Source organism: Delphinus delphis, chromosome 1 (assembly GCF_949987515.2).
Source record: "Delphinus delphis chromosome 1, mDelDel1.2, whole genome shotgun sequence".
Taxonomy (NCBI): domain Eukaryota; kingdom Metazoa; phylum Chordata; class Mammalia; order Artiodactyla; family Delphinidae; genus Delphinus; species Delphinus delphis.
This window is the reverse complement of record NC_082683.1, coordinates 183,068,329-183,095,069: the sequence shown is the minus strand read 5'-3', so window position 1 is coordinate 183,095,069 and position 26,741 is coordinate 183,068,329. Positions and strand designations below refer to the sequence as shown.

Genomic DNA, 26,741 nt, shown 5'->3' with positions numbered 1-26,741 from the left:
CGGATGCTGAGCTCACTGTACAGAGCCTGGGTCTCCTGGGTGGGGTGGGGTGGAGCAGAGGAAGGGAGCAGGGAGGATTCCATGTCAAGGCATGATGGGGTCACCTAGCAAAGGCTGGTGGAGGAAGAAAGGCGTGGTGCGTTCAGGTAAGGGTGCTGGGACCAACTAAGAGATTTTCACCTCTTCTGCCATGGGGTTGGGGGGCGCTGGGGGGAGAACTTAACAGTAGAACCAGTGCAACTATAACGGTCCTCAGACACACCCCGTGTGGACCTGGAGTGGGTTCTGAGCTGGGGTGGCAGTGGTGGCAGTGGGGTTAGGGGAGGTCAGGAAGGCACCCTCCCCTCTGCCTTTGCCAGGGCCAGGGACTCAGGACTCGGCCCGGGATCCCAGCACAAACAGGAATTCCCACAGGTCCCTGAATAGACCTCTGTTCTCTAGAATATTCTCTGTTCATGAATTGGTTCCTCTTACAACACCCCCAGGCCCACCAGTCAGCTTAGCAAAGTGACTCCAAGGGTCCCAAGCTGGAGGGCGGCAGGACAGGCTTCCGAGGGGCTCCGGGTGCTGGCGGTGCCCCCCCTTCACCAGGCCTTACCCACTGCTCTGCTCTGACCCTGAGCCTGCGTGGGCAGAACTGCATTGGGTTCCCTCCTAGGAACCTCGGGGGAGGAGCACAGGGTGCAAGTCAGGGGTCTAGGGGCTGGGGGTGTGGAGTGGTCACAGCAAGGGGCATCGGCCTCCCGTTCAACTCCCCAGTCCCCAACTTCCTTCAGCCCCACAGGTCCGAAGGGAGGCTGAGGGGAGGGAAGGTGCACACCGGGGTGGGAAGCTCCCAGGAACACCAGACAGCAGCAGCCCTCTTCCCCGGGTGGCTGGAATTCCCTAATCCTCTCCTGGAAGCGCGGTTTCTAAGTCGGCTGGCGAGGTCCCAGGGCTGGCCACGGTCAGTCACTGCCTCTTAGTGGGGAGCCTGAGTGCCCGACCCTCACCTTACAGGGCCGGTGTCTGTTCCCCAATCAGCCGGCTCTCATCCCCTCCCAGAGTAGGGTCCCGGGCTTCACTTCTCCCTGAGGGATCCAGTCGGCTGTGGCGTCATAAATTCAGCCCGGCGCCCACTCAGGTCTCAGCCTACACCTCCACCACCTCCCTTTACCCCAGAAAACCCCCAGAGCTTCTGGGGCCGGGGGAACCCGGCTAGGGGCGAAGCCCCCTCGCTTTCCACTCCCCAGGTCCCCAAGACCCCCGGCCCCACCACACTGCAGGGAACCAGGGAAGTTCTGTCCAGTCGTGCTATTGTCCCAGGTCCGTCCTGCTCCGCGGGGTCGCACGCCCCCCGTTTTCCTCCCCCTACCGAGATCCCTCCGCACCCCGACCTCCAACCCCAAAGCCAACAGGCCAAAACGCTCGGGAGCCAGAGGTTCAGGTGGCGCTGCCGTTCCCTAGGTCCGCGACGCTAGGGCGGTCAAGACCCTCCAGCGTGCGGACCGCCCCCCCACCCCGCAAGGCTGCGGTAGCGAAGGGCCGGCGCGCGGCGGGGCGCTTACCTGCGGGAGAAATTCGTCCTTCCCGCCCTGGGCAGGGGCAGATGCAGCATCCTCCCGGCGCAGCGGCCCTCGGCCGCCGGCAACCCCGCGCCGACGCCGCGCCCGCCCGGCCGACCAGCGGAGGTCTGAGCGCGGCCACGCGGACGGCCGGAGACCCGGGACCAGCCCTCGCCCCTCGCTCCCTCCTCCCCCCGCCCGCCCGACTCACCGCTCCAGCTGCACTTAAAGCGACAGAGCCCCACTTCCCGGCGCCGCCTCGGGTCCCGAGCCCCGACTGCGAGCGGGCCCTTTAACGCCCGGAGCAGGTAGACAAAGAGCCGCCGCGGCGCGGCAGTTCCAGGGCTCGGGGGCCGGGAGGTGCCGGCGGCTGGGGCCTCGGTCTCCGCCGGGCGGCTGCGGGTCACATCCCCCTCCTCCCCCCCGACGCCGGCTGCGGGCCACCACCACCCCTCCCGCCGCGGGTCGACCCGGGCTCTTCCTCGGGCTACGCGGGCAGACGCGTGTAGGCATCCCAGGTCTCTGGGGACAGGGGGCCCGCGTGCGCTGGTGGGCACGGGTCGGGGAAGCTGGACCCTCCCCGGAGGGCTTCCTCCCAGCTCCCTCCTGGCCCCTTTCCAGGCTTTTAAATCAGACCAAGTAAGAGCCCGGGTTCAGTACAGCGCCTGCAGCAAGGTCGGCGGGGGTGCCGAGGGGGTGAAGGACAGACGGGGTGCAAGAGCCAGAGGCTGCTCAGGAGCTGTCCTCCTTACAGGGTGGGCGACCTGAAAAGTGCTGACCACTGACGGGGGGCGGGGCTCACCTTCCTCCCGCGGGGGGCCGGGGGGGGGGACAGGGCGGCGTGCACGTTGGGGCTGATTGTGGGGAGAAAGCACACCACGCAAGGGTCTGTGCCTGCATCCAGGAGGCATTTCCAGTTCACTGATCAGGAAGAAAGATGTAAAGATTTTAGTGCAGAGTAAGAAAAAAAGTGGGATCAGTGGGAGGGCTCTCCCACAGAGCGTCTCTCCCCTCAGGGAATTCCTGGTAACTTAACCCCCCCCCCGCCCCCCGTTGCGGAGGGAGGGGCTGCACGGGGGCTGCACTGCTGCGCCCACCTTCTTCCAGCCCATCCCTGCTCCTGGGAGGGTCTGAGTGTGTAAGGTCGCTCCCAACCCCAAAGTGACCCGGGCAAAGGGGAAAGACTGTGTCTTAGATATGGGCAGATTACATCCGCAATTTCTTAAAGCAACAGAAACAACGCCAGCAATGGAATTTTTTTAAAGGCCCGAAGGCCTGAGCTTGAACCACGGAGCAGCAGTATCTCTGGGTTTGGGCAGCGTGTGTGACAGCCCCACGCAGAGACCCAGGCCAGCGTGTTCCCCTAGGCCTCTCATCTCCCAACTTCGGCGGCCCCGGCTGTTAAGGCAGAGGAGAGTCACACTCCTCCAGAGCCCCTCCGCACTCCCCACCTTCAGGGAGGTGTGGACGGTGCTCTGAGACCCGAGCATGGCCCTTCTCCCTAAAAGCCCGCCTGGCTCTAGTCCTCTGAGTGCCCAGCGCCACTGACCTGGGGCTGCAGCTCTAAGGGGTGAACCGCAGCTCTGGAGGGCGGGAAACCTCTCAGAGGGAGCTCTGTCCTGGATCCCTGAACAGACTGAGTTGCGGAGGGGTCTGTCTCTGAGGGTCCATGTGCTGCGGCCAAGTTTTCCAAATATGCTTTGAGCCCAAAGGGGAGTAAAGAGCTGCACTGATCCCAGCACCGAGCTGTCAGGCGACCCCCTAGCATGGCAGGGAATCGATTTCCATTCCCTTTACTGTCTCTGAGTGGTTTGGGTGATGAGATTCAGGAAAGGTGCACCAGGGTCCAGGCTGAGCAGCTGTGGGGGGGAATCCGAGGAATGCAGGCTCTGCAGCAGCGTCTCCCACCTCGTGGCCCGGGCCAGGCCCCACCCGGGCTCTTCTGTAACTTCCCTGCACCCCATCCTCGCCACCAGCCTACATGGAGGGTGAGCGGGATGGATCCTCTGCGCTGGGGCCCGCCTGGGTCATCTGGGGAACAGCTTACGCGGGACGTGCACCGTGAGGGATTCTCTTTAGCCCCAGCCAGCATGGAATCCCGGGTAAAATGACTTTGTCTCAGCCAGAGGAATGTCACCAGCAGGGGATGTTTTCCTCTAGATCTAGCTGTGCGTTTTCCATCAGGTTTCCTCCTTTGTGGCTTTCTGGGCAGAGCCTGGAGGGAGGGAGGGAGGGAGGGAGGGGAGGCCTGAAGAGGGTAAGGCACAGGGGTTTACTTGGAGGACTAGATTTTTGTGCAGGGAACTGAGCCATCCGCTCCCCCCTCCCCTGCTGCCCGCCACACACACACCATGACGGCCTTCACAGCCCTGCTGAGCTGTGGGCCTCTCCCCCTGCATCACACCCAGCCGCCGCCCACCCTCCCTGCAGCCCTCCCCTCCCTGCATTTCACCCCCAACAGCGATGGGGGAACTGGCCAGAAAGAGAGCAAGCCAGCCAGCAGCTCAGCCCAGGGAAGGGGTCCCAGATTTCTGAGTCCCCTGCTAAGAGGATTCTGGGCTGGAGGATCTGTAAACCCCCTCCTCCTTGGAACTGGTTCCTGTCAGAAACCAAAAGGATCTGAGGTTTCCCTGCATAAGTTCCTCTTTCCTCCTCAAGGAGGAAGGTGGGCTGCACGGAGACCCTACCTTCCTCCAGCTTGGGACCCACCCTCCTGCTTGGTAGAGGCTTCCACAGGGTAAGGACAGGGTCCCTGGAGACTCTGCTCCTTAAATCAATAGCATGCAAATTAGCACCTGCTATTCCCAGCCACCAGGTCAAGGCGCGTTGGGTAACTGGACAGCAGTGCTGTGTGGGGGCTTCTGTGAAGACAGGAAACCGCGGCCTCTCGGGTCAGCAGCCCCGACCTCGCCCCTCACGGGGGTGTGGCCAAGTATGGGGGGCGTGGCCCAGCTGCTCTGACCACAGTGAAGGGCCCACAGGGGTGACTTAGCTCTTCCTTCTGGGTCTCAGGCTGCAGAGTTGTAGCCTGCGGCGGGGTGAAGGGGGAGACACCTGCTGAGAGGGAGCTGAGAGTTAGGCTCTTTTCCAGAAAGAAAACCCAGCCAGAGAGGAAAAAGGCCTGCATCTCAGACAGCCTCCTCTTCACAGCCCTCGGGAGCCCAGATCACGTGTGTCCCCTGTGCCAGGCCCAGCAGAGAGGCTCTTTACAAGGGGGAAACTGAGGCACAGGGAGGCCAGGAAACGTGCAAAGCACAGGACGGCACAGAGACTAACACGCACGCATCTTTCAGCCTGATTCCCTTCCCTACCCCTCGCCACACACACCTGGGATCTCAGTCCCCAGGGCTCTGGACCAATGTTCCGTTTCCAACAGAGACATCCGAGGAGACTGTGGGAGGCCCTGGTCCTCTCCCTAACGACAGTCTCAAGGCAGACGGGGCTGATTAGAGGCAAGAGAAGAAGAGAAGGACTTGCCAGGAAGGGCCATGTGGTCTGAGGTCCCGTCTCACCTGTCTGGGCCCTGGCCGCACCCCTGATTCCTGGTGAGCCAGGGAAGTGAGACCCCTCAGAAGACTAGGTACCAGGGCAGTCTCTGTCTCTGGACCGATGCCTACTCCCCTCTTTCCCCTCAGTTACGAGGCTGTTCCCTCCTTTAGGTAGGAAAGTCTCTGCCCCTGCACAGGTCTCGGCCAGCAGACGAGACCCTCGGCTCTCGGGGGAAGCTGGGCCCGGAGACCCCTGCATGTCCTGGCTGCGCGCACCGAGCTGGTAGCATCTGGGCAGACAGAACAAAGAGCGTTTCACCACACAGACAGGGGCGATGAGAGAGAGTCAGCCCAGAATGCGGGGGGGCGGGGGGCGGTGAGTTAGCCGGTGTCTACACCGGTGGGGCCTCACGCTGTCCGTGGGGAATGACCTCACTACATCTCTAATCTCTGCTTTTACAAACCTACCCCCGGGTCCCCCAATGACCCCACTGAATTCTGGGGGATCATCTGTTGTGACCTTGATAGAAGAAATCTATAAAAATCATTCCCGGCCTCTGGGTAGCACATTCCCATCATAACATAGGATTTCATTCTCAAACAACCTAGCGATCTAGGGTGAGGCAGGTGTTAGTCTCCACTTGCTTTAGGACATTCACGCTCAGGAAGGTTGAGAGCGTGGCCTTAGGTATTCTGGCCACAGGCATGGGAGCCGTGATGACGTGGGTCCCAGGCCAGGGGCTGTCGGATCCCCGGTGGACTTCTTGGCCTCTCAGGGAGGCCCGGGCCTTCAAGGGCTCCCTGTGCATGACCCTGGCGAGCTCTCTCGGCTCTGGACCCCTTAAGGCTGTGCCTGAGCCCCGCACAGACACACTTCTCATGGCTGGAGATGTGGAATGTCAGAGCCGAAACAGCCTTAGAGCTCCTCTGGCTCGGCGCCCAGGTGTTCATGGGGAGGGAAGGTGGGCTGAGGAAGGGCAGCCCTTCTGCAGGCCCAGGCCGCCTGGCTCTGGGGCGGTGCTACCACTTCTTTCCAACTCCCTCCCCAGGGCAGCCTGGGCTCCAAGGGAGAGGTGGAGAGTGGGTGGGAGAGTGAGTGTGGGTCGGGCCTGGAGGGCAGATGCATGCGTGGTGGGGTGTCCCAAAGCCCAGCCCCAGGTCCGGCTGAGATGTTCCTGGGGCAGCAAACGAGCCAGCTGGAGGAGGGGGTCGCATTCCCAGCTGTATGCCTGCTTCCCAAATATTTACACAACCTCCGAGGAGGCCTGCCTTCCCTGCCACCCTGCAGCTGGGAGAGGCGGCGTCCCGCCAGATCGCACACAGTGGGCAACTGTTTCACATCGTCCCAAACCTCAGCGTCTCTGTGTGGTTCTGAGAGCGCAGGACAGATGGGGCGGTGGGAACGGAGACAGCAGGAGGCTGCCCGCCCTCCACAGGGCCTGCCGGACCCTCAGCTGCCCCCGGGGCAGACGCGAGCGTGTGTGTGAGTGTGTGTATGAGTGTGAGACCCCCGAGCACAGCGCAGTGATTTCAGGTTGGCCGAAGCACCCGCTGACCCAGGTTCCCCGTTCCTGAGCTGGAGCTCCGATCTCTGCCTCCCGCCCCACCCCGCCCCGCCCAGATGATCGCAGCAGCTTCCTTTCGCTGCCCCCTCACAGGAGCCAGGCAGACGCTTTGCAACACGCGTCCGATCTCATTGCTTCTCTGCCTGGAAGCTGCCTGTGGCTGCCCCTCACCTGTACTACCTGGCCCCTGGCTACACCCTGACCTCATTTCTGATCACCGTCTGTCTTGTTTACTCTGCTTCAGCCACACGGACCTCCCTGCATTTCCCTGAACACATGCCCATTCTTGCCCCAGGGTCTTTGCACATGCTCTTCTGGGCATCAATTACTGGAGAGTTTTCCCTGACCACGCTCCCCAACAGCCCCCACCCACCCCTCTGTCCCTCACCCTGCTTCATCTTCCTTTATGACGCACAGCACCGCCCGATCTACCACGTATTTACCTGCTGGCCGGTTTGCCTTCTCTCTTTTGTATATGAGTTTAAGAACGATGCCTTTTTCTCCTGCTGTACGCCCAAGTGTCTGCACAGCAGGTCTCTAGAAGTACTTACTGACCATGTGAATAAGCAGCATGAGGTGGGCACTGTCATCCCCTTTCCCTTCAGACGCTGAGGCTAAGTCACTTATCCAGGGTCACGCAGGCCACAGCGGCAAACCGAGGATAAATCCGGGGCAACTGGCCTCTGGAGCGCCCCACCGACGGCGCCGGCCTATCTCTCAAGAACAGGAAACTAACCACAGGGACTGGGGGAGCCACAAGGGACGGGACGGCTGCTGCCACCCAGACCGCAGGGGTGACCGCTCGGAGCCGGGAAGAAAGGACCTCACACGGGGACCATCAAGGAAAGAGCACGGGCACAGGGCGGCTGCAGCGGCTTGCCGCTCAGAGGGGACGGTGACCGGCAGGTGATAGCTGTGCCTCCTCTTCTCATCATACTCGGCGGGAAGCTGCGTCCTGGGAGCCTCTGCTGCCGGAAGTGCCACCGCCGGGCTCTGTCCATGGGGACAGCATTGCTCCCGAACTGCCCCTTTGTCATCGGACCCACAGGGGCCGAGACAGAAGCCAGACAAGGAAGAGGAGGCTGAGAGGTTGAGAGGGTGGCCAGTGAGGAGAGGAGACAGGGAAGGGGCTGGACGGGGCTGAGCGGTCAGGAGCAGAGGGCAGCCGCGACGGTGGAGACGTGTCCCCGGGTCTGGCTGGAGACGGCCCACAAGAAGGAAGAGACAGGGCACAGGGCAGACCCCTCTTAATAGTTACTTATTTGGCTGCGCTGGGTCTTAGTTGTGGCATGCTGACTGTTAGCTGCGGAATGCATGGGGGGGGGTCTAGTTCCCCGACCAGGGATCGAACCCATGCCTCCTGCACTGGGAGCGCAGAATCTTCCCCGCTGGACCCCTCTTAATACAAGCCGGCCAAGGCGGGCAGAGCAGGCGGGCTGCTGAGACATTGGTCCCTCCACCTCTCGGACGCTCTGCGGCCTGTGTGGCTGGCGCACGCCCTGCCCTCTGCCAGGGAAGCCTCTTTGTATCCAGCCCCTCACACATGTGTCTGGGTGGCTCTCCCCTCGCCCCCGCTTGGCTGCACGTCCCGCGCACTGGCTCTGTTTACCGCCTGCGCCAGCCCCAGCATCATCTTGTCCACCCGTCTCTCCGTGACCCTGGCCCGTGGATTGGTGAGCACTTGTCTGTCTCTACCATAGCTGCCTGCCTGCGGTCTCTCAAGGCCTGACTCGTTCTGCCTGTTTTCCAAATCCAGACCTTAATGCATCTGCCTGTGCTGGCTCCATCATGGCCCCAACGTACGGGCAACAGCAACTCAGTCCTGCAGCCTCTCTGGGGCAGCCCGTGCACAGCTCATGGGTGGGTGCCCAGCCTGGCCTGCTGGCCTTTCTTCAGCCACAGTGAATGGTCCTTTGCTGCCTGGCCAGAGACATCTGATACCCCAGAGGCCAGAGCTGGCCCCTCGCGAGCATCCTGGGACAGCTCAGCCTTTGAGCCACGGTCGACAGAGCCTGTATTCATGAGGCGCGCGTCGCTCCTTCTGCCCTTGCCCTGAGCTCCCGGCTGTGGCCGCTCTGTGGTTTGCAAAGCACGACCCTATCCTTGAAGACAGAGCAGTCACTTAGGGGCCTTCCGGGAGGGGGCCTCCAACAGCACGGCCTGCTGGGTGTTGAGGGGAGCTCCTTCTGCAGTGGCAGTAAGGCCTGTGACCCCCGCCCCCAAGCTTAGGGACACACATACTACACACAAATGGAGGCAGCGGGCGAGCTGGAGGGAGCACGGGACGGGGAGGGCAGGTGTCGGAGGCGCCCGGCTCTGCTCCCGTGCTGCCACTTTTAAGTTATGAGCTCCTGGCCAGCCAGTGAAGCCGAGTTCCACTTTCCTCGCTTGTAAAATGGGGAAAAGAATACCTGATTCACAGAGCTGTTACGATTAAATGAGAGAGTGCCACAGAAGTGTTTTGTAAACCACATGTGCCGCGCAATTGTTAGAGAATTATAAAAGCACAAGTTACTACAGCACAAATTATACACACAAGTTCCAGGACGACCCCGAGTCGGGTAGCAGTCCCACTGCAATGGGCTGAATTTGGGGAGGCTTCCAGCAGGGGTGGCGGGAGGAACCGGGCACAGACAAGTGAGCGACTAGGTATCACCCCCAACCCCCCAGCTGGGCAAGTCCCCCTCTGCAGGCGGCCTTCAGACCTTCAGAGCGTTGGTTTTCTAGGTGCCGACCGAGAGAGGGGAGGTAGGTAACATTTGCCGAGCACCTGCTGTATACCTAGCACTTTATTACGATGTACTCCATGACAGTCTCACGATGACCCTATTCCCATTGGACCAGCCCCACCAGAATGGATGCACAGCCTCCCCAAAGCCTCAGAGCTGGGATCTGAGCCCACTCCAGACTTGGGCTCTTCCTGTAATATCAGATTGCATGGAATTTCCAGCACTCCACGAGCCCAGCTGGCTCATCCCAGAACATAAGGTGTGTGGGTGGGGAAAGGAGGAGGCCGACGATGAAGGAGAAGAGACAAGTGGACAGGCAGGCAGGCGGGCAGGACTGGTGGGGAGGTGCCAGACCCGTCTCCACGGCTTCCGCAACCCTTATCCGTCTTGACTGTCAACCAGCTTGTATATCATCAAACTCGGGGAAAACCCGGCAGCTCAACTGTAGGTTACTAGGACACACCAGAGGGGCCCCTCCTCTGCCTGCATCCGTCGCCTTGGCAACCAGCACACATCCAGCTGCCCCTCTGGAATACCTGGCTCACTGCAACCTCCCAGCGACCCTGTTGGGTCTGAACAGACCCTGTGATTCCACCCCGCACACTCTCAGCAATGCTTTCACTATTCTGTTTTAGGAATGAAGGGTGTTTCGACAGCCACTGGCTCTCTGAAGCCATCCCCTCGCTCCCAACAGACCAGGAATCTGACTCCACAGCTCCTCCCTTCCCATCTTCCCTCTTTATAACTGATGTCCCTTGCATCCCACCTATGTCCCCTCTGCAGTTACTGTTCCCATAAACACAGACACAGCCGCTCTGCAGGCACCTGTGACTCTCAGTCTGCGTGAAGCAGCAGAAAACACCAGGATGCAATGCCCCTGGGAGCCGCCCTCAGCCAGGAACGACTGGGCGTCGAAAGATAAATATCCAGGCTTCCTGGCCCTCTGGGTGGGCATGTAATCCCCCAGAACCCCCAAGCCCAGCTGACCTCAACAGTGACCCGCACAGAACGCATCCTGCACTGGCTTCCTCCTCTCCCCGACCCACCTCCCCACCCCCATCAGTGCTTTCTGGAATCACCTCCCAAATAAACCACCTGCACGCAAATCTTTGTCTCGAGGTCTGCTGCTGGGGACTCCATCCCAGGACACACTTCATGTACAGCACACGTGTTTCAGTGAGGCACAGACAGCCCCGTTAGCCAGGTCACGGCGGGAGAGGACCCATGGTCACTCGCGCAGTCCTGTGTGCAATGAGTTTGCTACACTGCACAGCCACACGCCGGACCCGTGGCCGGTGGTCTCCAAGCCGCACAGGGGCACCCTTTGCCACACGATAGCACTGCATGAGCAGGCAGAAGTGGGTCAGGACGCCGCCATCCTGCTTGGTGAACCGCTTAGTGTGTCCTCCTCCCAGGGAGGCTCAGAACAAGCACGAAGGTTAACACACACTTTTCCAAATACTGTCGCGTCTTTCAGAAGGTGCGTGTGACACCTTAGGGCCCTCAGCTTGCTACCATCGGGCACCAATGGCTAACATCTAACACTTACTATATACAGAGTAAACGTGTTCACTAATTCGGTGCTCGCACCAGCCTCACAGACTAGGGTGCCACCGCTCTCTGCTTTTTCTAGACAAGGGAACTCGGGCAGAGGGAGAGCAGGCACCCGCAGTGACACACAGAGCTCACGAGAAGAGCCAGGGCTCTGTCTAGCCGCGAGCCGTACTCCACACCACTCTGCAGCCCCGCCGGTCCTGGCGTGCCGTGTCGGCAAGGCTGTGCTCCGATGCCAGTTCATTTAACTCTGCACCACAGGACGGAAAGTACATCAAGACGGTGTAAAAATGCAAAACGAGATCACCCCCCTCAACAGAGTCAAAGCCCAAACTCTGTGAACTCATCCGTCAAGCTGAAGAAATCTTACGTGGATACTCTAACAGCCCCTAATTAAGCCAGAGGCCACCAGTTAAATGAACAGAACCGTACGTTGAAACCAGAATAAATATTTCAGACCGACCGTTCTTCATACTTTTTAGAGCACTCTTACTCTTTTCCACTTGATCCTCCCCAGGCACAAATGATGACCTTTTTACAAATGAGCAAACGGAGACTCAGAGGGGTTGGGAACTTGCTTAGTGCCATGCCGCGAGCTGGAGGGGGCTCAGGAGGGAGCCCCGGGTGCTCAGATGCTCCTTCCCCTGCGCCCAGAGAAGGTCGGCCGAGGCCACGTGCATGAAGCTGCAGGTCACCGTTAGATGTTACCCCCGAAGAGGCAACGGCCACTGTCTGCATCAACTACACCTCACTTCTGCTGCTGCCGTGGATACCGCAGGCATCTTTTAGATGTGAAGCCCTTCAAGGGCAGGAGCTGATTCCTTCCTGAACTTGAACGCCGGGTCCTCCCCAGGATGGCCCCCTACCCCTCTGCCCCAATCCTTGTGTTCCACAGGCAGAAGCCCGGCCTGGTCCAGCCGCGCACGGGGTGGAATGCCTGCCACGTAACAGAGGAGACAGGGGCAGGGGAGGAAGACTCTCCTCCCTGCCCACTCACATTCCAGAGTTCTCCTCTCTCTGTACAAACCCTACAAACCCAGTGCCCCTTGTAGGAGGATTCTGTCCCCAAAGGGGGTGCGGTTTGGCATCTTGGGATCAGCCACCTGGAGCCCAGGGAGTGACATTCCTCCTCGGGAGGGGGCTGCCCAGGCCCAGGCCACTCAGCAGGGTGGGAGGCTTTCGTTAAGGCTTGGGCTCCTGCCTCTGGGAGCAGAAAGCCAGCCTGGGAGGAGACCGGGGCCTACAGTTTATTTTATTTGACATTTTTCAACGTCAGGACACTTCAGCACCAAAGAGGAAACGAATCCCATCTGTTCCCGAGCTCCCGAGCACGGTTTAAGAGGACAGGCTGGGGAAGGAGGGGACGAATAGGGACAGGACAGGAGCAGCCAGCCGCCACGCAGGGCAGGGACCACCCGACGGTGGAGCCCCGCTGCCCCCCGGCACACCCGCAGGGCTCTGCCTAAAGCTCTGCGGTCCTTGGTCGAGGTCGCCAGACAGCGGTCCTGCCAGGGCTACAGAGACTACTCTACCCCAGGTGAACGGCGCCCCCGGGAGGGTGTGACAGCAGCACTGCTGGTGACGCAGCTGGGGTTCCTGCCCACCCAGACCACCATTTACACAGACGGAAGTGGAGACGGTGAGAGGCGCGTACAAGTCAAAGGAGGGAGGGGCTGGAGGGCACGCACAGCCCCATCCGCACGCCCTCAACCCCCGCCGGAGCCCACACTCACCTCTGTAGGTGCAGCACCCCCACCTCCCACCCCAACACTGGGGGTTAGGCGTGTGCAGATGACTGTGGAACTCATCTCCTTATTTAGATTAAATTCCAGACCTCCCTATTTTTAGAAAAACAAATTCCTCTTCTCTTCTCAGGAGGTAAAAATGTCCTGAGCTGCCACCTAGGGCAGCCGGCAGCCAAGCCGATGCTGTCCCCGGCGTCAGGCTCTGGATGTCACCCTGCCAGGACCGGGCAGATCAGTCCAGGTGCCATATTTCTAAGAGGATCATTGACAACCTGAGAGCTTCCAAAGGAGGGTAACGAGGACAGGTGGGATCTGGAAAACTGGGTCATTTCAGGAAGTACTGAAATGAGTTGGGGAGTCTTTCTTTTGTAGAGAAGAGACTATCTGAACCATCATTAAGAACGTGTTGAAATGTGTGGATAAAGACTTCCACTTAGTCTGTTTTTCTCAGATGACAACATTCGAATCCACAGGCAGAAGTGAAGCAGATTTCAGGTGAATACTTAAACGCTTTCTTGTCATCTTATGCGATTTGGAGTGGAATAAGCCCCCCCGGCACTGTGCCCACCCAAAGCAAGGCTGAAAGATGCTGTCGGGGTTACTATGAAGAAGATTTGTTAACTTTATGGGAAGACAGACTAGCCCCCAAATCACTGAGAAACGTCAGAAAAATACGGCTTCCTGAGGTAGGAGAGGTAGGCCGGGCATGAGACTTGGAATTTGTATTTTTAAAAAGCCCCAGCAGCGGGCTCCCCTGGTAGTGCAGTGGTTAAGAATCCGCCTGCCAATGCAGGGGACATGGGTTCGAGCCCTGGTCCGGGAAGATCCCACGTGCCGCGGAGCAACTAAGCCCGTGTGCCACAACTGCTGAGCCTGCGCTCTAGAGCCCGCGAGCCACAGCTACTGAAGCCCGTGTGCCACAACTACTGAAGCCCGCGCGCCACAACTACTGAAGCCCACGCGCCTAGAGCCCATGCTCTGCAATAAGAGAAGTCACCGCAATGAGAAGCCCACACACCGCCCTAAGAGTAGCCCCCGCTCGCCGCAACTAGAGAAAGCCTGCGCGCAGCAACAAAGACCCAATGCAGCCAAAAATAAATAAATAAATTAAATTTTTTTTAAAAACTAAAAAAAGCCTCAGCAGCTATAAAACTCTTGGAGAAAAACATTGGGGAAAAGGTTCATGACATTGGATTTGGCAATCATTTCTTGACTATGACACCTACAGTGTAGGCAACAAAAGAAACAAGAGATAAACTAGACTTGATTGAAATGAAAAACTTTTGCGCATTAAAGGGCACCATCAACAGAATGAAAAGGCAACCCACAGAATGGGAGAAGATATGTGCAAATCATATGTCTGATAGGGGATTACCCAGAATATATAAAGAACTCCTACAACTTAACCACAACAACCAAACAACCTAATTAAAAAATGGACAAAAGCCTTGAATAGATATTTCTGCAAAGAAGACATACGAACGGCTAATAAACACATGAAAAGATGTTCAGCATCTCTAGTCATTAGGGAAATGCAGATTAAAACCACCTCATACCCATCACGATGGCCGTTATTAAAAAAACAAACACATGGAAAATAACAAGTGTTGGCGAGAATGTGGAGAAAAGGCAGCCCTCATGTACTGCGGGTGGGGATGGAAAATGGTGCGGCCACTCTGGAAAACTGTATGTGGTTCCTCGAAAAAATTAAAAATAGAGCTACATATGATCTAGCAATTCCACTGCTGAGAATACACCCGAAAGAATTGAAAGCAGATGCTTGAGGAAATATTTGTACACTCATGTTCACAACAAGCAACCCAAATGTACATCAGTGCGTAAATGGATAGACAAACTGTGGTCTGTATATACAATGGAATATTATTTGGCCCTAAAAGGGAAGGAAATTCCGACTGCTATCACATGGATGAATCTTGAGGACATGATGCTGAGTGAAATAAGCCAGTCTGAAAAAGACAAATACCGTGTGATTTCCAGTTCTGTGAGGTCCTTAGAATAGTCAAGCTCATAGAGACAGAAAGAGGAAGGGTGGGGTGGGGGGCTGGAGAGAGGGCTGGGGAGTCAGTGTTTAACGGGTGCAGAGTTTCAGCTTGGGAATATGAAAAAGTCCTGGAGATGACGTCAGTGATGGTGACACGGCAATGTGAACGTAATTACCACCACTGAACTCTTAAACTTAAAAGCAGTTAAGGGCTTCCCTGGTGGCGCAGTGGTTGAGAGTCCGCCTGCCGATGCAGGGGACGCAGGTTCGTGCCCCGGTCCGGGAGGATCCCACATGCCACGGAGCGGCTGGGCCCGTGAGCCATGGCCGCCGAGCCTGCGCGTCCGGAGCCTGTGCTCCGCAACGGGAGAGGCCACAGCGGAGAGAGGCCCGCGTACCGTACCGCAAAAAAAAAAAAAAAGCACTTAAGATATTAGCCACATATAAAACCAGATTTTACTATAATTGTTTAAATATATAACTTCAAGTATATGATGGTGTTAGCAGCTGCATTCCCTTCCGCATCCTGGTTTGTTGAGCTTCAGTTTGAAGAACCTGCCTTCCCCGAGCTCACCCAGATGGGCAACCCGGAATCGGCCAGGCATTGGGATGGAGCGGGGAGGGCTGATTCCGGACTGAACAAGGGCTTGGGAAGAGCCCCATGTGGGCGATCCCCCATCAGGGGATGGACGGAGGGCACCGAGAAAGCCTCGGGGTCACTGCCATCCTCCACGTCTCACCGGGATGGCCTGTGACTGTGTCAGCTGGGGTCGGGGGGATGGGGGGAGCGAAAGCCCGGCGGCGAGCCTCACCTGTCCTGCTCGCCCAGCACTGAGACTTCTGAGAGTCGGGAAGTGAATGGTCATGGGCAGTGGCCAACGGGGAAGGGATGGGGTGTCACTGGTAGGTGAGAAGGGAATAGCCCTGCCTGTCTTATGAGTAGGAAAAGCAATTTTCTTAGGAGCAGGACGTTTTCGAAGTTACAAAACCTGGATGGAAACCACAGTGGGAGAGGGAGGACCAGAAAGGGGCTGGGCAAGTGCGGCTCAGGTTCCCTGGAACCCAGGATGCCCTGCTTCTAGTGAAAAAACACAGCACTTAACTGTGAAAACACATAACTGAGTGATTGGTTATATTCAAATTACTGGGGGTTATAAATGGATTCCCCTCAACTCTGACTGCTTAAGGGCATTAAAGGATGGGTGTGTTGACAGTGCTGGCGGGGATGTTAACGCCACAGCCCCCTTAGAACTGGCTCGTTGAGAGTTGCTGCTGATTGCAGACTGACCGTAAAAACTCATGTGAAATTATCTTGGCGCCAGCACTGCAGTTCGCAGTGAGGACCACTTTGTGGGTATCGCCACTCTGTTCTGTGTTCCCTGCGAACCCCACGCTTCCCCAGGGCTGACGGGCATGAGTGCACAGGGAGGGAAGGTCCCATCCATGCCAGTCTAGTGAACTCTGCTTTTGCACTGATTCAGGAGCACACACACGTCCAGAGGAAAGAGGACAAAGACAAGGTGCTAGAGGCCGACTAAAGGGCGTCTCTCCTGGCTCCCCCGCCCAGCACTTCGTACCCACACACCCCTGAATCTATGTCCCCAGGATTGGCCAGCTGCTGCTACATCTGTCCTTGCTGCCGATCCTGATGGGGCTGTGCTGCACTGCCCAGTCCCTGAGGGCAAGCCTGGGACCCTCAGGGGGCAGGAGTCCCTCCCCTCCTTTAGAGGGTGATTTTAACGATAACAGTAACAACAATAATAGCAATAAAAATTAACACGGATTGATCATTTACAAAGAGCCAGGAATTATCCCAAGCACTTTATGTAATTAATGCATTTAACCCTTATCATCACCCTGAGATAAGTTCTATTATTATCGACAGACAAACCGAAGCCTAGAGAGCTTAAGTGACTCGCCCAAGCTCACAGCTGGTTAGGTGCCAGAGGTCCCACCACTCGCTTCAGACTGGGGTCTCTCCAAAGGCAGAGTCCTGGACGTGGGAGCTCTCTTCCCTGTCCAGCTGGGCGATGTCATAGGGCAGGGACCCAACACTTCCTCAGAGGAGAAGGGCTTCCTGGGGCAGAGGCTGTGCAGAGCAGCATCAGATGCCAGGCTCTCCTCCACCTAGCACAGCCTCTGCACCCACGAGGAGCTGGACAACTGTCTCCGGCCCCAGCCCTACGCTGGCGCTGGCGGAGCTGACAAGAGGTGGGCCGGCCCCTGGGGCTTACAAGAAGTAAACAACCCCATTCATGAGTCAGTTGTTTTGCTCCAAAGCAGCCTGTCATCGGGACAGGCCCTGCCAGGTCCGGTCCTCCCAGTACATCCCTGGGGTGGGGAGCAGTGGACAGCCTGGAGCTCAGCTACCTTCCACTCCCTTCCAGTTCGAGCTGTTTACTGGGGAGAAGTAGTTCCAAGGGGGGTGGGGAGGGAAACTGCGGCTACCCGTGTGGTCCCTGGGGGGGTCCAGCAAACCAAGAAGGGCGAGTGGAGGTAGAGCCAGCCGGAGATGCCTGAGAGCTTCCAGAAGCTGTGCAGTGCTCTGGTCTCAGCTCTTGGACCCTGAAGTCCCTAGCAATTCTTTCTTCCTGTCCTCTCCCCTCATGTCCCAGACTGCGCCCCACCCCCGCCGCCGCAAGCGGCTCCACAAACCCAACCCTGTCTATGGGGCAGAGAAAGATGAGAAGAGGAAGACGGGAAAGAAGGGTTTGACGGAGGGTGCCGCGTCTGGGTCAGACTCGGAAGTTGAAGCGCTGGCAGAGGTTTGCACAGGAGAAACCAGAGGAGGAGAAAGGGGGCCGGGGGGTGGGGGTGGGGACAGGGGTTGGGGCCCAGCGGTGGAAGCAGAGCTAGTACTGCGCTCCGCTCTCCAGCGCTCCCAACACACGCCCTTGGCCTCTCTTCTCAGTAGTCCCTCGAGGGAAAGGGACCCTGTCACCCTGACTCTCAAATAGGGAGGTCAGGCTGTCCCACGTGCACGCGTACAGCACAAGAATCCTCCAGGGCCCAGACCACCAGCGGGTCGGGGTCGGAGACCAGGCGGAGGGCGGGGCTGCCACAGAATGACAGCTGCAGGGGCCAATGAGGGGGCACCTTCGCTGACCAATCAGCTCCTCAGACATCGCCCCCCCTCCCACACACACCCCGACCAACCTCAGCAGCCTCGCGCGACAGCGCACACGACGCCCCCCCCACTGGCTCCTTGTCACAGAACAGCTTCCTTCCCCGGAGCGAAGTCCATCCACCCTTATGGGATTCACGCGCTGCGCTGTCCGTGGTCCCCTCGCCCTCCCTGGGGTCCATCCGCCCTTCTGGCGTCCGCGCACTGGACTGTCCTCCCCCCAGCTGCCCACGGGCCGCTCCTACCCGGTGGTGATGTCGTCGTCCTCCGTCATCGTCTTGCCCATGAGGTCGCTGTCGCTCATGTAGCCGGACTTGAGGTCCACGTCGTCCGAGTCCAGGGACTCGACCAGCTCCAGGCGCGAGATGTGGCCAAGCTTGCTGGGGGAGCGCATGGGCATGGTGTGCGCGTAGTGCGCGCGCTCCCCGTGCATGTACCAGGAGGGCGGCCCCTCCGAGCGGCAGCTGCCGCCCACCGACGGCGCGTCCCCGGCCTGCAGCCGCGGGCTGGACTGGCCGTAGCGCCAGGAGAGGGGCGACGAGCGGTTGGACAGGCTGGACACACTGCGGGGGTTGGCGTCGTCGCTGTCGTAGCAGGTCATCTCGAGGGAGCTGGGCGGGTGGAAGGGCACTGGTTACTCTCCAGTCCAGCGCTCTGAGCCCGGTCCTCGGGCGGCTGTAATGCCTCCCTCCACTCTCCCGCCCTCCCGCCTCTGCCCCTCTGCCCCCCTGCCCGAGCTCCTGGGCCTCCTGGAGGCCTCTTACGGTGTATGTTGCCCTGAGGTGTGTCAGCTCAGGTTGTCAAAGGAAGAGGCCGGTGAGCGCTAGGGAAGGAATCCCGTACCCGGTAAGGGCACAGATTTTATGATATGACCTGGGTTTGAATCCTTTTCTACTATTTATGAGTCAGGAGGCCGAGGCAAGTCATCCATCCCCTCATCTGTCAAATGGGGATAAAACTATAATAGCTACTTTATCATATATAGAGTTGTAAAGACCTGACACAGTGCCTGGTAGACAGAAGGTGTGCAATGAACGGGAAGGGCCCCACGAGACCTGGGAGGGTCACCTGAGAGTGGAAGGCCTCGATCATTCACTTTGTTCAGGGAGTCTAGCACCTCTTTTCTGTTAGTAAACTCAGGGCTAGTTGCTTCCCAAACCAGAGACAGCAAAGTCAGGAGTGGGGTGTGGAGCATGTAGGTCCCCGAAAGACTAGCCCCGGCCAAGGCATGGGCATCGGGAGAAGCAGTGGAACCTCAGCAGAGGACAGAGCGGCCTTAGCCGGACAGAGGGGAGAACGTGGGGAAAATGGACGGAGCGGGTGAAGCCTCAGGCCCCGCTCGGCCAGGCCAGGGAAGCAGGTCAGTGCTAGATGGCCTGAGCCCAGGGGGTCTGGAGCTGGGGAAGGAGATGCCTCTCTCCCTCAGGGGCCAAGGTGGCTGCTTGGACAGGCAGAGACCCACAATCCCCCCCCCAGCCTAGCAGATCAACCGCAGGTGGGGTCTCAGTGGCTTGGCCTAAGTAGCCAGACAGGGTTGAATAAATGAGATGGGATCTGGGGGCCAGGAAAGCTGGGCGGCAAAGGGAAGCTGGGTTACAGAGCTCAGGAATCTTTATCTGCAAACACATCCATTTCTTAGTCACTCTAGGGGGTCAAATGGAGGGAGACACTGATTCTTCTATTCTTGTTTTTGTAAAGTTCCTTGAAAATAACAAAATCCTCCAAATTGTCTCTGTCAATCCTGAGAAAACAGGGTTTTACTTTTTGATCAAAAACTGGAGGGAGCTGTATGGGCCTTGACTGTGACGGTGGTCCCTGCAGAAGTCCTGTGGGTGAGCAGGGGGCCGGGATGGGCAGGGCAATCAGTGAACAGACTTCCTGGCCTGGTCCACACCCAGCTTCTCCCCTTGGGACTTCCTGTCTATCCTGTGTGTGGTACGCTGGGTACTTTCCCTTTCTAGTGACTCGGACCTCAGGGGGAATGGCAGTTCCCTGGGTGCTTGTGGTCCTGGGGGGTGGCGGGGGCGGCCTGCCTCGCTCACCGTGGCGGGTTGCCCTCTGCACACCCTGGCGGGTGCTTGGCACTCAAGACCGCATGGGCGGGGGTGAGCCCAGGACGGACGATCAGGCGAGTTCTCGAAGTGAGACTCAGTACCGGGCCTTGTGCAGCAAGTAGGGGCTTAGTAAAAACAAGCTGACCGGGGCTTCCCTGGTGGCGCAGTGGTTGAGAGTCCGCCTGCCGATGCAGGGGACGCGGGTTCGTGCCCCGGTCCGGGAAGATCCCACATGCCGCGGAGCGGCTGGGCCCGTGAGCCATGGCCGCTGAGCCTGCGCGCCCGGAGCCTGTGCTCCGCAACGGGAGAGGCCACAACAGTGAGAGGCCCGCGTACCGCACAAAAAACAAACAAACAAAAAAAAGCTGACGGTGACAAGGGGGCGAGGAGCAAAAGGAAGAAGCCAGTGACGGCCCTGGTGACAGGACGATGGAGAGCTTCAGGGGAGCCCGTTTTGTAGCAAAACTAGCGTCGCGTGTGGGGGTGCCAAGTGCCAGGTCCCTCGGTCCTGTTCCCGGCTCGCGGCCTCGACTTCACTGCTCCCCTCTGTCCCCAAACACACCTCCAGACACCTCTGAGTCGGTGGTGGAAATTCTAGCTCAAACTTGGGTCCTTGATTTCCAGTCCTAGATTCCGCCCTTCAGTCTTGCTTCTCTCTGGGGAGGACGTTTTATGGGGTGGAGGGCATGGTGGGCCTGGAGCGGGTTGAGGGCGGAGTTCCACTTCCTCTCCGGCTGCAGCTCTCTGACCCACACTCTCTCCTTGCGGGGGAACAAGCCAGGGAAATAGGGGAAGTCGGATAGGAGGAAAGGTTTCTGAAAAGGAACTGAATCTAGAGGCAGCCTGTCAGCTCCAGGGTGAAAATAACCTTGCTGGACACACTCACTGGACTGTAAGCCCCTCCAGGACGGAGCCTGTGTTTGTCTTGCACTCAGCCGGCCGGGCTCTCAGCTCGCTGGACGCAGAAGCCACCCTGATCCACTCGTGAGACTCTGGCCTGTGACCCCTTCTCCGGAGCCCCCCGCTGCACCTTCTCTAACTCAGGGCGTGTGTACACATCCTGTCCGCTCCCAGGGCCGAGGGAAGGGCTGATTGATGGAAAGCACTTTAATAAGTAAAAGGGCCGTAAAAATTCAGGGAATCATTGTTTTGGCTATCAAAGTGTGAACCAGGAATAATATAAACCAAAGCCTAAGACAGGAAGTGGCTCTGGGTCCACAGTAAACAGAAAAACCAGCTTCAGGGCTCTTGGTTCTTTTTCCCATAAAGGGAGAGAGAAGCCAGAGGCCCGAGGCGCTGCCCACGCACCAGTCAACTTTATGCAAAAGGCTTCTGGCCTTCCTCTTCCCACTCTGCCCCCAAGCAGAAAGCAGCAGAGCCTGCCTGGGGTCAAGGTGCCTTAACCTGGAGGTCTGGGGGCTCAGAGGTCGGGGCACCAGGAGGCTGAGGGGCTGGGGGCTCAGAGGCAGGGGAACAGGAGGCTGGGGGCTCAGAGGCAGGGGAACGGGAGGCCGGGGCTGCTGCGGCTGCCCTTTCCCTGTGGCTGAGTCATCTGGGGTGTGACCCTCTCAGGAACGGAGCTCTCGCTGCCTTCTTTGGCATGGGGCTGGCGGGTGATTTGGCGCTGAGCACCGTTCCAACAACTTCCCTGGCTGGGGGAAGGAGGACGTTCAAAATTTCATCCACTGGGTCCTTAAAATGGTCAGCCGAGCCAAGCCAGACCCCTGTCCCACCTGGGCTCTGCTCAGGGCTGGGGGGGCTGGAGGCTGGACACAGACGTAGAGGGACCTGAGTCCCAGGGCCTCCCGGAGCCCCACCATCCACTTCTTCTCTCAGCCCTCCCTGATCACATCCCTTTCATCACTAGTCGGGGTCCTGCTGGCCTGAGCAGAGGTAACCCCAGAGAGAAGAGGCTTTGCTTCATCATGTAAAATGTTTTAGACGTCTGGGAGCAAAGGGCTGCGTGTCCAGATGGGATGAGGCCGGGGAAAGAGTGTGGGAAGGAAGGAGGAGGGATTCTCAGCAGGGGAACCGGAGCCGATGGGTGGGAGCCACTGAGGCCAGACTTCAGCTCCACTTCATAGTCACAGCAACCCCACGAGGAAGGGATGGCTGAGAGGTAGTGAGTTCTCTGTCACTGGAGGTATGTAAAGTTGGTCTGCATATAACTTGGCCACACACTTGGGCCAAGAAAAGCCTTTTTCACACTGCCCCTAGATCCCAACTTTGCTCTCATTTTCCAACCCCAGGAGATGGGGAGGAACTGGCTTCCAGGCCCTTTCTCCACCTTCCTGCTCCACAGCCCCCAGAATTTCTCAATCCTGGCTGTTTGCTCTCTACCCCCCAGGGTGTAGCCCGGCCCTCTGTCCCCCTTGGAGCTGACGGCGTGAGCTCATCAGGCAGCCCAAGGAGCCAGTGCGGGAAATTCTGAGTCACGGCAGAGCCTGAGGCCAGGACACCGGGCAGGGAGATGCTGTGGGAGGGGTCCTGGTGGGGGCTGCGAGGCTCTCGGGGGGCAGGTGGAGGGGGTCTGCGTGGCATGGAACCTGGGCCACCGTGCTGGCCAGCGGCTGAAGGGCAAGAAGGATGCTGGGTGTCGGGAAGGGCATGTGGAAACTTCAGAACAGAACAGGAGGGTAGTTAATAACCCCTGTGACCACGAGGAGACGGGCACCCAGCAGGGACACGGATGTGGGAGACCACAGCCTGAGCTCCGTGGTGGCTCCTGCTTCCCACCTCCCTTCCAGTGATGCTCCAGCTTAATGAAACGAAACCTAAGTCTCCAGCAGCAGCAGACACCAAGCAAGGCCACACTCCTCCTGTGGACGCATGGACGTGGTCCCGGGGGCCGAGCGCGCACTGCTCAGACGCCCACCGACCTCGCACGCTCGGGCCGAGGTCGCGGGCCCTGTCCCCCAACAATGGGAGGAAGAGGGGGCAGCTGGCTCTCACCTGTGTGTCACCTGGGACCCTCGCAGGCTGGACATGGTCTCCTCCAGGTTCTGTCGTAGATCCAGGACATTCTGCACCGTCCTCTTTCTCTGGGACTCCGGATCTAGAGTGCGGAGAGGAGAAGCTGGATGAGTGGAGAGGAGTCACTGCTGGGCCGGGAGGTGGCAGGTGACCATATCCCCAGGGGAGCGGTCCCGGGGGCACGAGGGTCTGCCTCTCAGGCCCTCCTAAGGGCCCTGGACATGCCCTGGAGTCCTGACGTCCCAGCCCTGGACGGGGGCTGCTGGCAACGGCCTTCAGCGTCCTCCCAGAGCCCCGCAAGACCACCCCAGCCTGGCGTCACTTTGGGGGGCCCCGCTTCTCCCGGCAGAGGCCCCGGCCCAGGCCCCGGAAGGTCTGCCCGAAACCCCGTCTCTGGAGATGTGTTGGTAAATGTTTAACAACCGGCTCTCGTAGGTGGGGATGCCCAAGTGGATAGTGCTGGCCAGTTTCTGGGGTATCAGCACCTGCTGTGAGGCTGCCAACGTGATGTCGCCGACCCCAGGGTCAGGGGGAGGGGCTGGTGTGAGCCAGCCCCAGGCTGGGAGCGTCTGCTGCCGGGGTCCAGGGGAGAGTTTGCCCAGAGCCCCCGAAACGCTGGCGGGCAGGAGGCAGTGAGCAACCGTCTTCCGGGGCACGGGCTGAGCACAGGGCATCCAGACCCCAGGCCGGCGGTGTGAGCCCAGGTGAGGCTGTGCGGGTGCAGCCCCACTGCAGACCCTGCACGATCTGGGTCATAGAACCCAGCCTTGGTCTCCAGGCAGGACTTTAGCCTGGACAGAGGAGACTCCACCACAGCACACAGAAACGTGCCCCATCGCCTTCCCAGGGTGGAAACATCCAAGAGCCTGAGGGTACCGAGCATGGAGAGACTCAGGGACTTTGCCCTTCCCTCCGCCAATCCATCCAGGGAGCCTCCACGAAGCAGACACCACAGTCCGCCCTGCTCCACGGCTTAGCGGGGACCTGGGACACACAGTCACCGAGTGCAGGCAGATCCCCCATTGCGTCCCTCAAAGGCACAACCCGTGGGAGAGTCACAGACCCACGGAGACGACAGCAAGGCAACGGGGAAAAGCCCAGAGCTCTGACCCCGCAGGCTACCGGGCCCCGATCCGGACCCTCGGGGGCCCTCCCCCACCCAGACCCAGCAGGAGCGTGCAACTGTGTTAGCTGCCGAAGGGGACGTTTCTGAGTCCCTTCAGGAGGCACTTTTCCCCAAGACTAGGTCCGGCCGGCTGGCAGGCGGCTGCCCTGCCTGTCTGGTCAGCGAGGTGAGGGCTGCAGGAAGCCTTCCTAGAGCCTCGGAGGCACCTTTCCATAGAACCGGCTCCACGGGGAGCCCAGACACCTCCCTCCCCTGGGGGCCTGGGGGCAGCCGGCAGGGAGGAGGGCAGGTCTCCTCGCGCAGCACGCCTGGGGGTGCCAGTGCCTGTTTATCCTGGCAAGGGTCACGTGTGAGCTGCTCCGTGGCTGTAATGATGGCTTGGTGTGGAGAACAGACAGGGACCCTGTCTGTGTATGTATATTTTTAAAGCTTGCTCCTAAAAGGCCTATATGGGGACCAAGATGGGGGGCGCTCCTGGGCCAGGGCGATGCTTTCCATGGGTTTGGCAGAGGTGAGGGAAGAGGTGCACACGACTCCGAGGGGTGAGTGTCCCCGAGAGGAAGGGACCAAGGGTGACTCGGAGACCGTGTGTGCCAACCCCAGGCAGGCATCAGCGAGGTGGGGCCTCACAGCACGTGGGGGAGCTCTGTGCTGCTGCCCCATTTCACGGAGGAGAAACTGAGCCTCAGAGACAGGGTCCCACGGCTCACATGGAGCACAGGGCACAGTCAAGTCCAGGAAGGAGCTCACACTTCCTCGCATCGATCACAGGGCATCTCGGCATCGCCGGCACCAAGCCAGTGGTGGCACAGAGTAGGTGCTCAGCGACCGTCTCTAGAATGGATGGGTGAGACCATAAAAACACATAAAAAAAGAATGGATGGAGACGTGTCCCATCAGGAAAACGTCTTTCTTCCACAAGAGTCCCTGGAAGTGACTCAGTCCAACACGGTCACGGGAGGAACGGGAGGCTGAGGTCAGGGACGGGGGGCGGGGCGATGATTGGCTGGAGGTGCAGAAAGGTATCAATGAGCAACACGTGGCATCAGGCTGCTGCCCCAGGTGTAAGTGGGCATGCAGGGGGGGAGGCGGGGACAGAGCTGGGGACAAAGCTGGGGACAGAGTTGGGGACAGAGCTAGGGTGCCTGGCTCTGCTCTCTGCCCCAAGGCCTGGAGAGTCTGCAGAGGTGCCACCCCTCAGCTCCCTCCGAGCCCCAGCAGCGTCCCCTGGTGGCCATCTCGGGCATGCCACCCTGCTCGTCAAAGACTCAGCTCAGGTGCAGCTGGTGGTGAGAGTCCGGCTGTGTCCACGTTCTCAGGTGACAGGCCCATCTCTGGGGGTGCAGCGGGAGTCCCAGGACAAGAGGCTGCATGGAAGGGAAGGCCTCTGTGGCTCAAGGAGCTGCAGACCCTGTGCCTAGGCTGGGCGTGGGGGGGAGGGGGTAGGAGGGCAATTCGATATTCACATCCCTGACCCCAGAAGCAAGTCTTTAAATGTTTAGCTTTAAAATATGAATAAGCTGCATTTGCAAAGGCATTCACCCCCCCACCCTACCCACCTCTGACCCCCAACCCATAACAAGCTTCACCCCTTTCCCACCATCTCCGCAGGGATCAGAGATGGGGTGGGGAGGTAATCTGGGGCACACGTGACTTTGTGACAATGTTTTGTTGGCTGAGTCATGATGCCTCCATGCGTCTGTCAAATGTCAGGTCTGGGTATGGGGGAGAGGCTGGAGGAAATAGAGCGGCGGTGGGGGGAGCCCGGGAGCTCCTCTCCGGCCCCCGTGTGGGACAGGGACGCACTCAGGACACTCCCAGTCTATGCGGTACCTTCGTTCAAATGAGGAAAAGGGCCCCTCCAGTGTGACTCAGCTCCCGCCAGGGTCCTCGCTGTGGCCACAGAGCACCTCTCCCCTGGGCTGGAGGCCCTGATCAGGACACACCTCACAGCCTCCCTCTGGAGGCCTGGCTTCTCAGCTCCTGCAGGACAGGGTCCACCAGCAAGAGGAGGGCGTGCTGCATGCCTGAGTGTGCGTGTGTGCCTGTGTGTGTGCGCGTGCATGTACGTGTGTGTGAGAAGCAGGGCTGGGGGGAGGCAGGGTGGGGATCCCAGCAGTCATGGGGTGACAAGGAGGTGGGGCGGGGAGCACGAGTTGTCCTGACTACTGCTCCAGGCCGCACCCTGCAAATGGAGCGGCCGGGAGGACGTGTGTGCTCCCTGAGCTCAGAAGATGCAACAGTCCTGCAACCCAGCCGTCGCCACGGTAACGCACAGTCGCCACAAACAGCATCCTCCCAGCACGCGCGGGGGCGGCGTTCCTTATAGGAGACCACAGAGAGCCTGCTGTCTCCATCAGGAGTCCTTGGAGTAAGGACCGGCCCCCAAGGAAACCTGACACCAGGTGCGCACGTGTGCACACACACACTCGTGCAAATGCACACAACACCCACTCACTGAGTGTGCACCACGTGGTGGGCTCAAGACTAGGCCCTTCCCACGTCTGTGTGACTCCAAAGCTCTGTTCTTTCCACGACAACACAGGGCCTTAAACAGGCACACACGCCTCCAGACACACACCTCCCCAGGGTCCAGCTGGCAGTCTGTGGAAACCCTCACATCAGAATCACGCACACTCTGCTCTGCCGTCCCAAAGACGTGTGCACGGAGACAGTTGTGTGGCCGTGTCCCCTGCCGCAGGTGTGGAAGGAAAAGACCAGGGCACAGGGGTCACTGGAGCTGGAGACGGGGCGGCACCCTGGGAGGCTGATGGCAAACAGGGTCCCTTCTGCTCTGGAGTCAGAACCAGGGAAACAGGCTTCTGGAGGGGGAGACC

General features: G+C 59.2%; 1 protein-coding gene across 1 annotated transcript in view; it reads right to left on the bottom strand.

The window, feature by feature from the left end:
• The window catches only part of NAV1 (neuron navigator 1), a 208,674-nt gene that overhangs the window by 58,948 nt on the left and 122,985 nt on the right, over window positions 1-26,741 (bottom strand). Inside the window, exons 5-6 of the mRNA XM_059998871.1 lie at window positions 22,758-22,860; window positions 17,997-18,362 (exon numbers count right to left, since the gene is read on the bottom strand). Coding sequence (XP_059854854.1) covers window positions 17,997-18,362; window positions 22,758-22,860 — 469 coding nt within the window. The remainder of the gene's footprint in view (window positions 1-17,996; window positions 18,363-22,757; window positions 22,861-26,741) is intronic.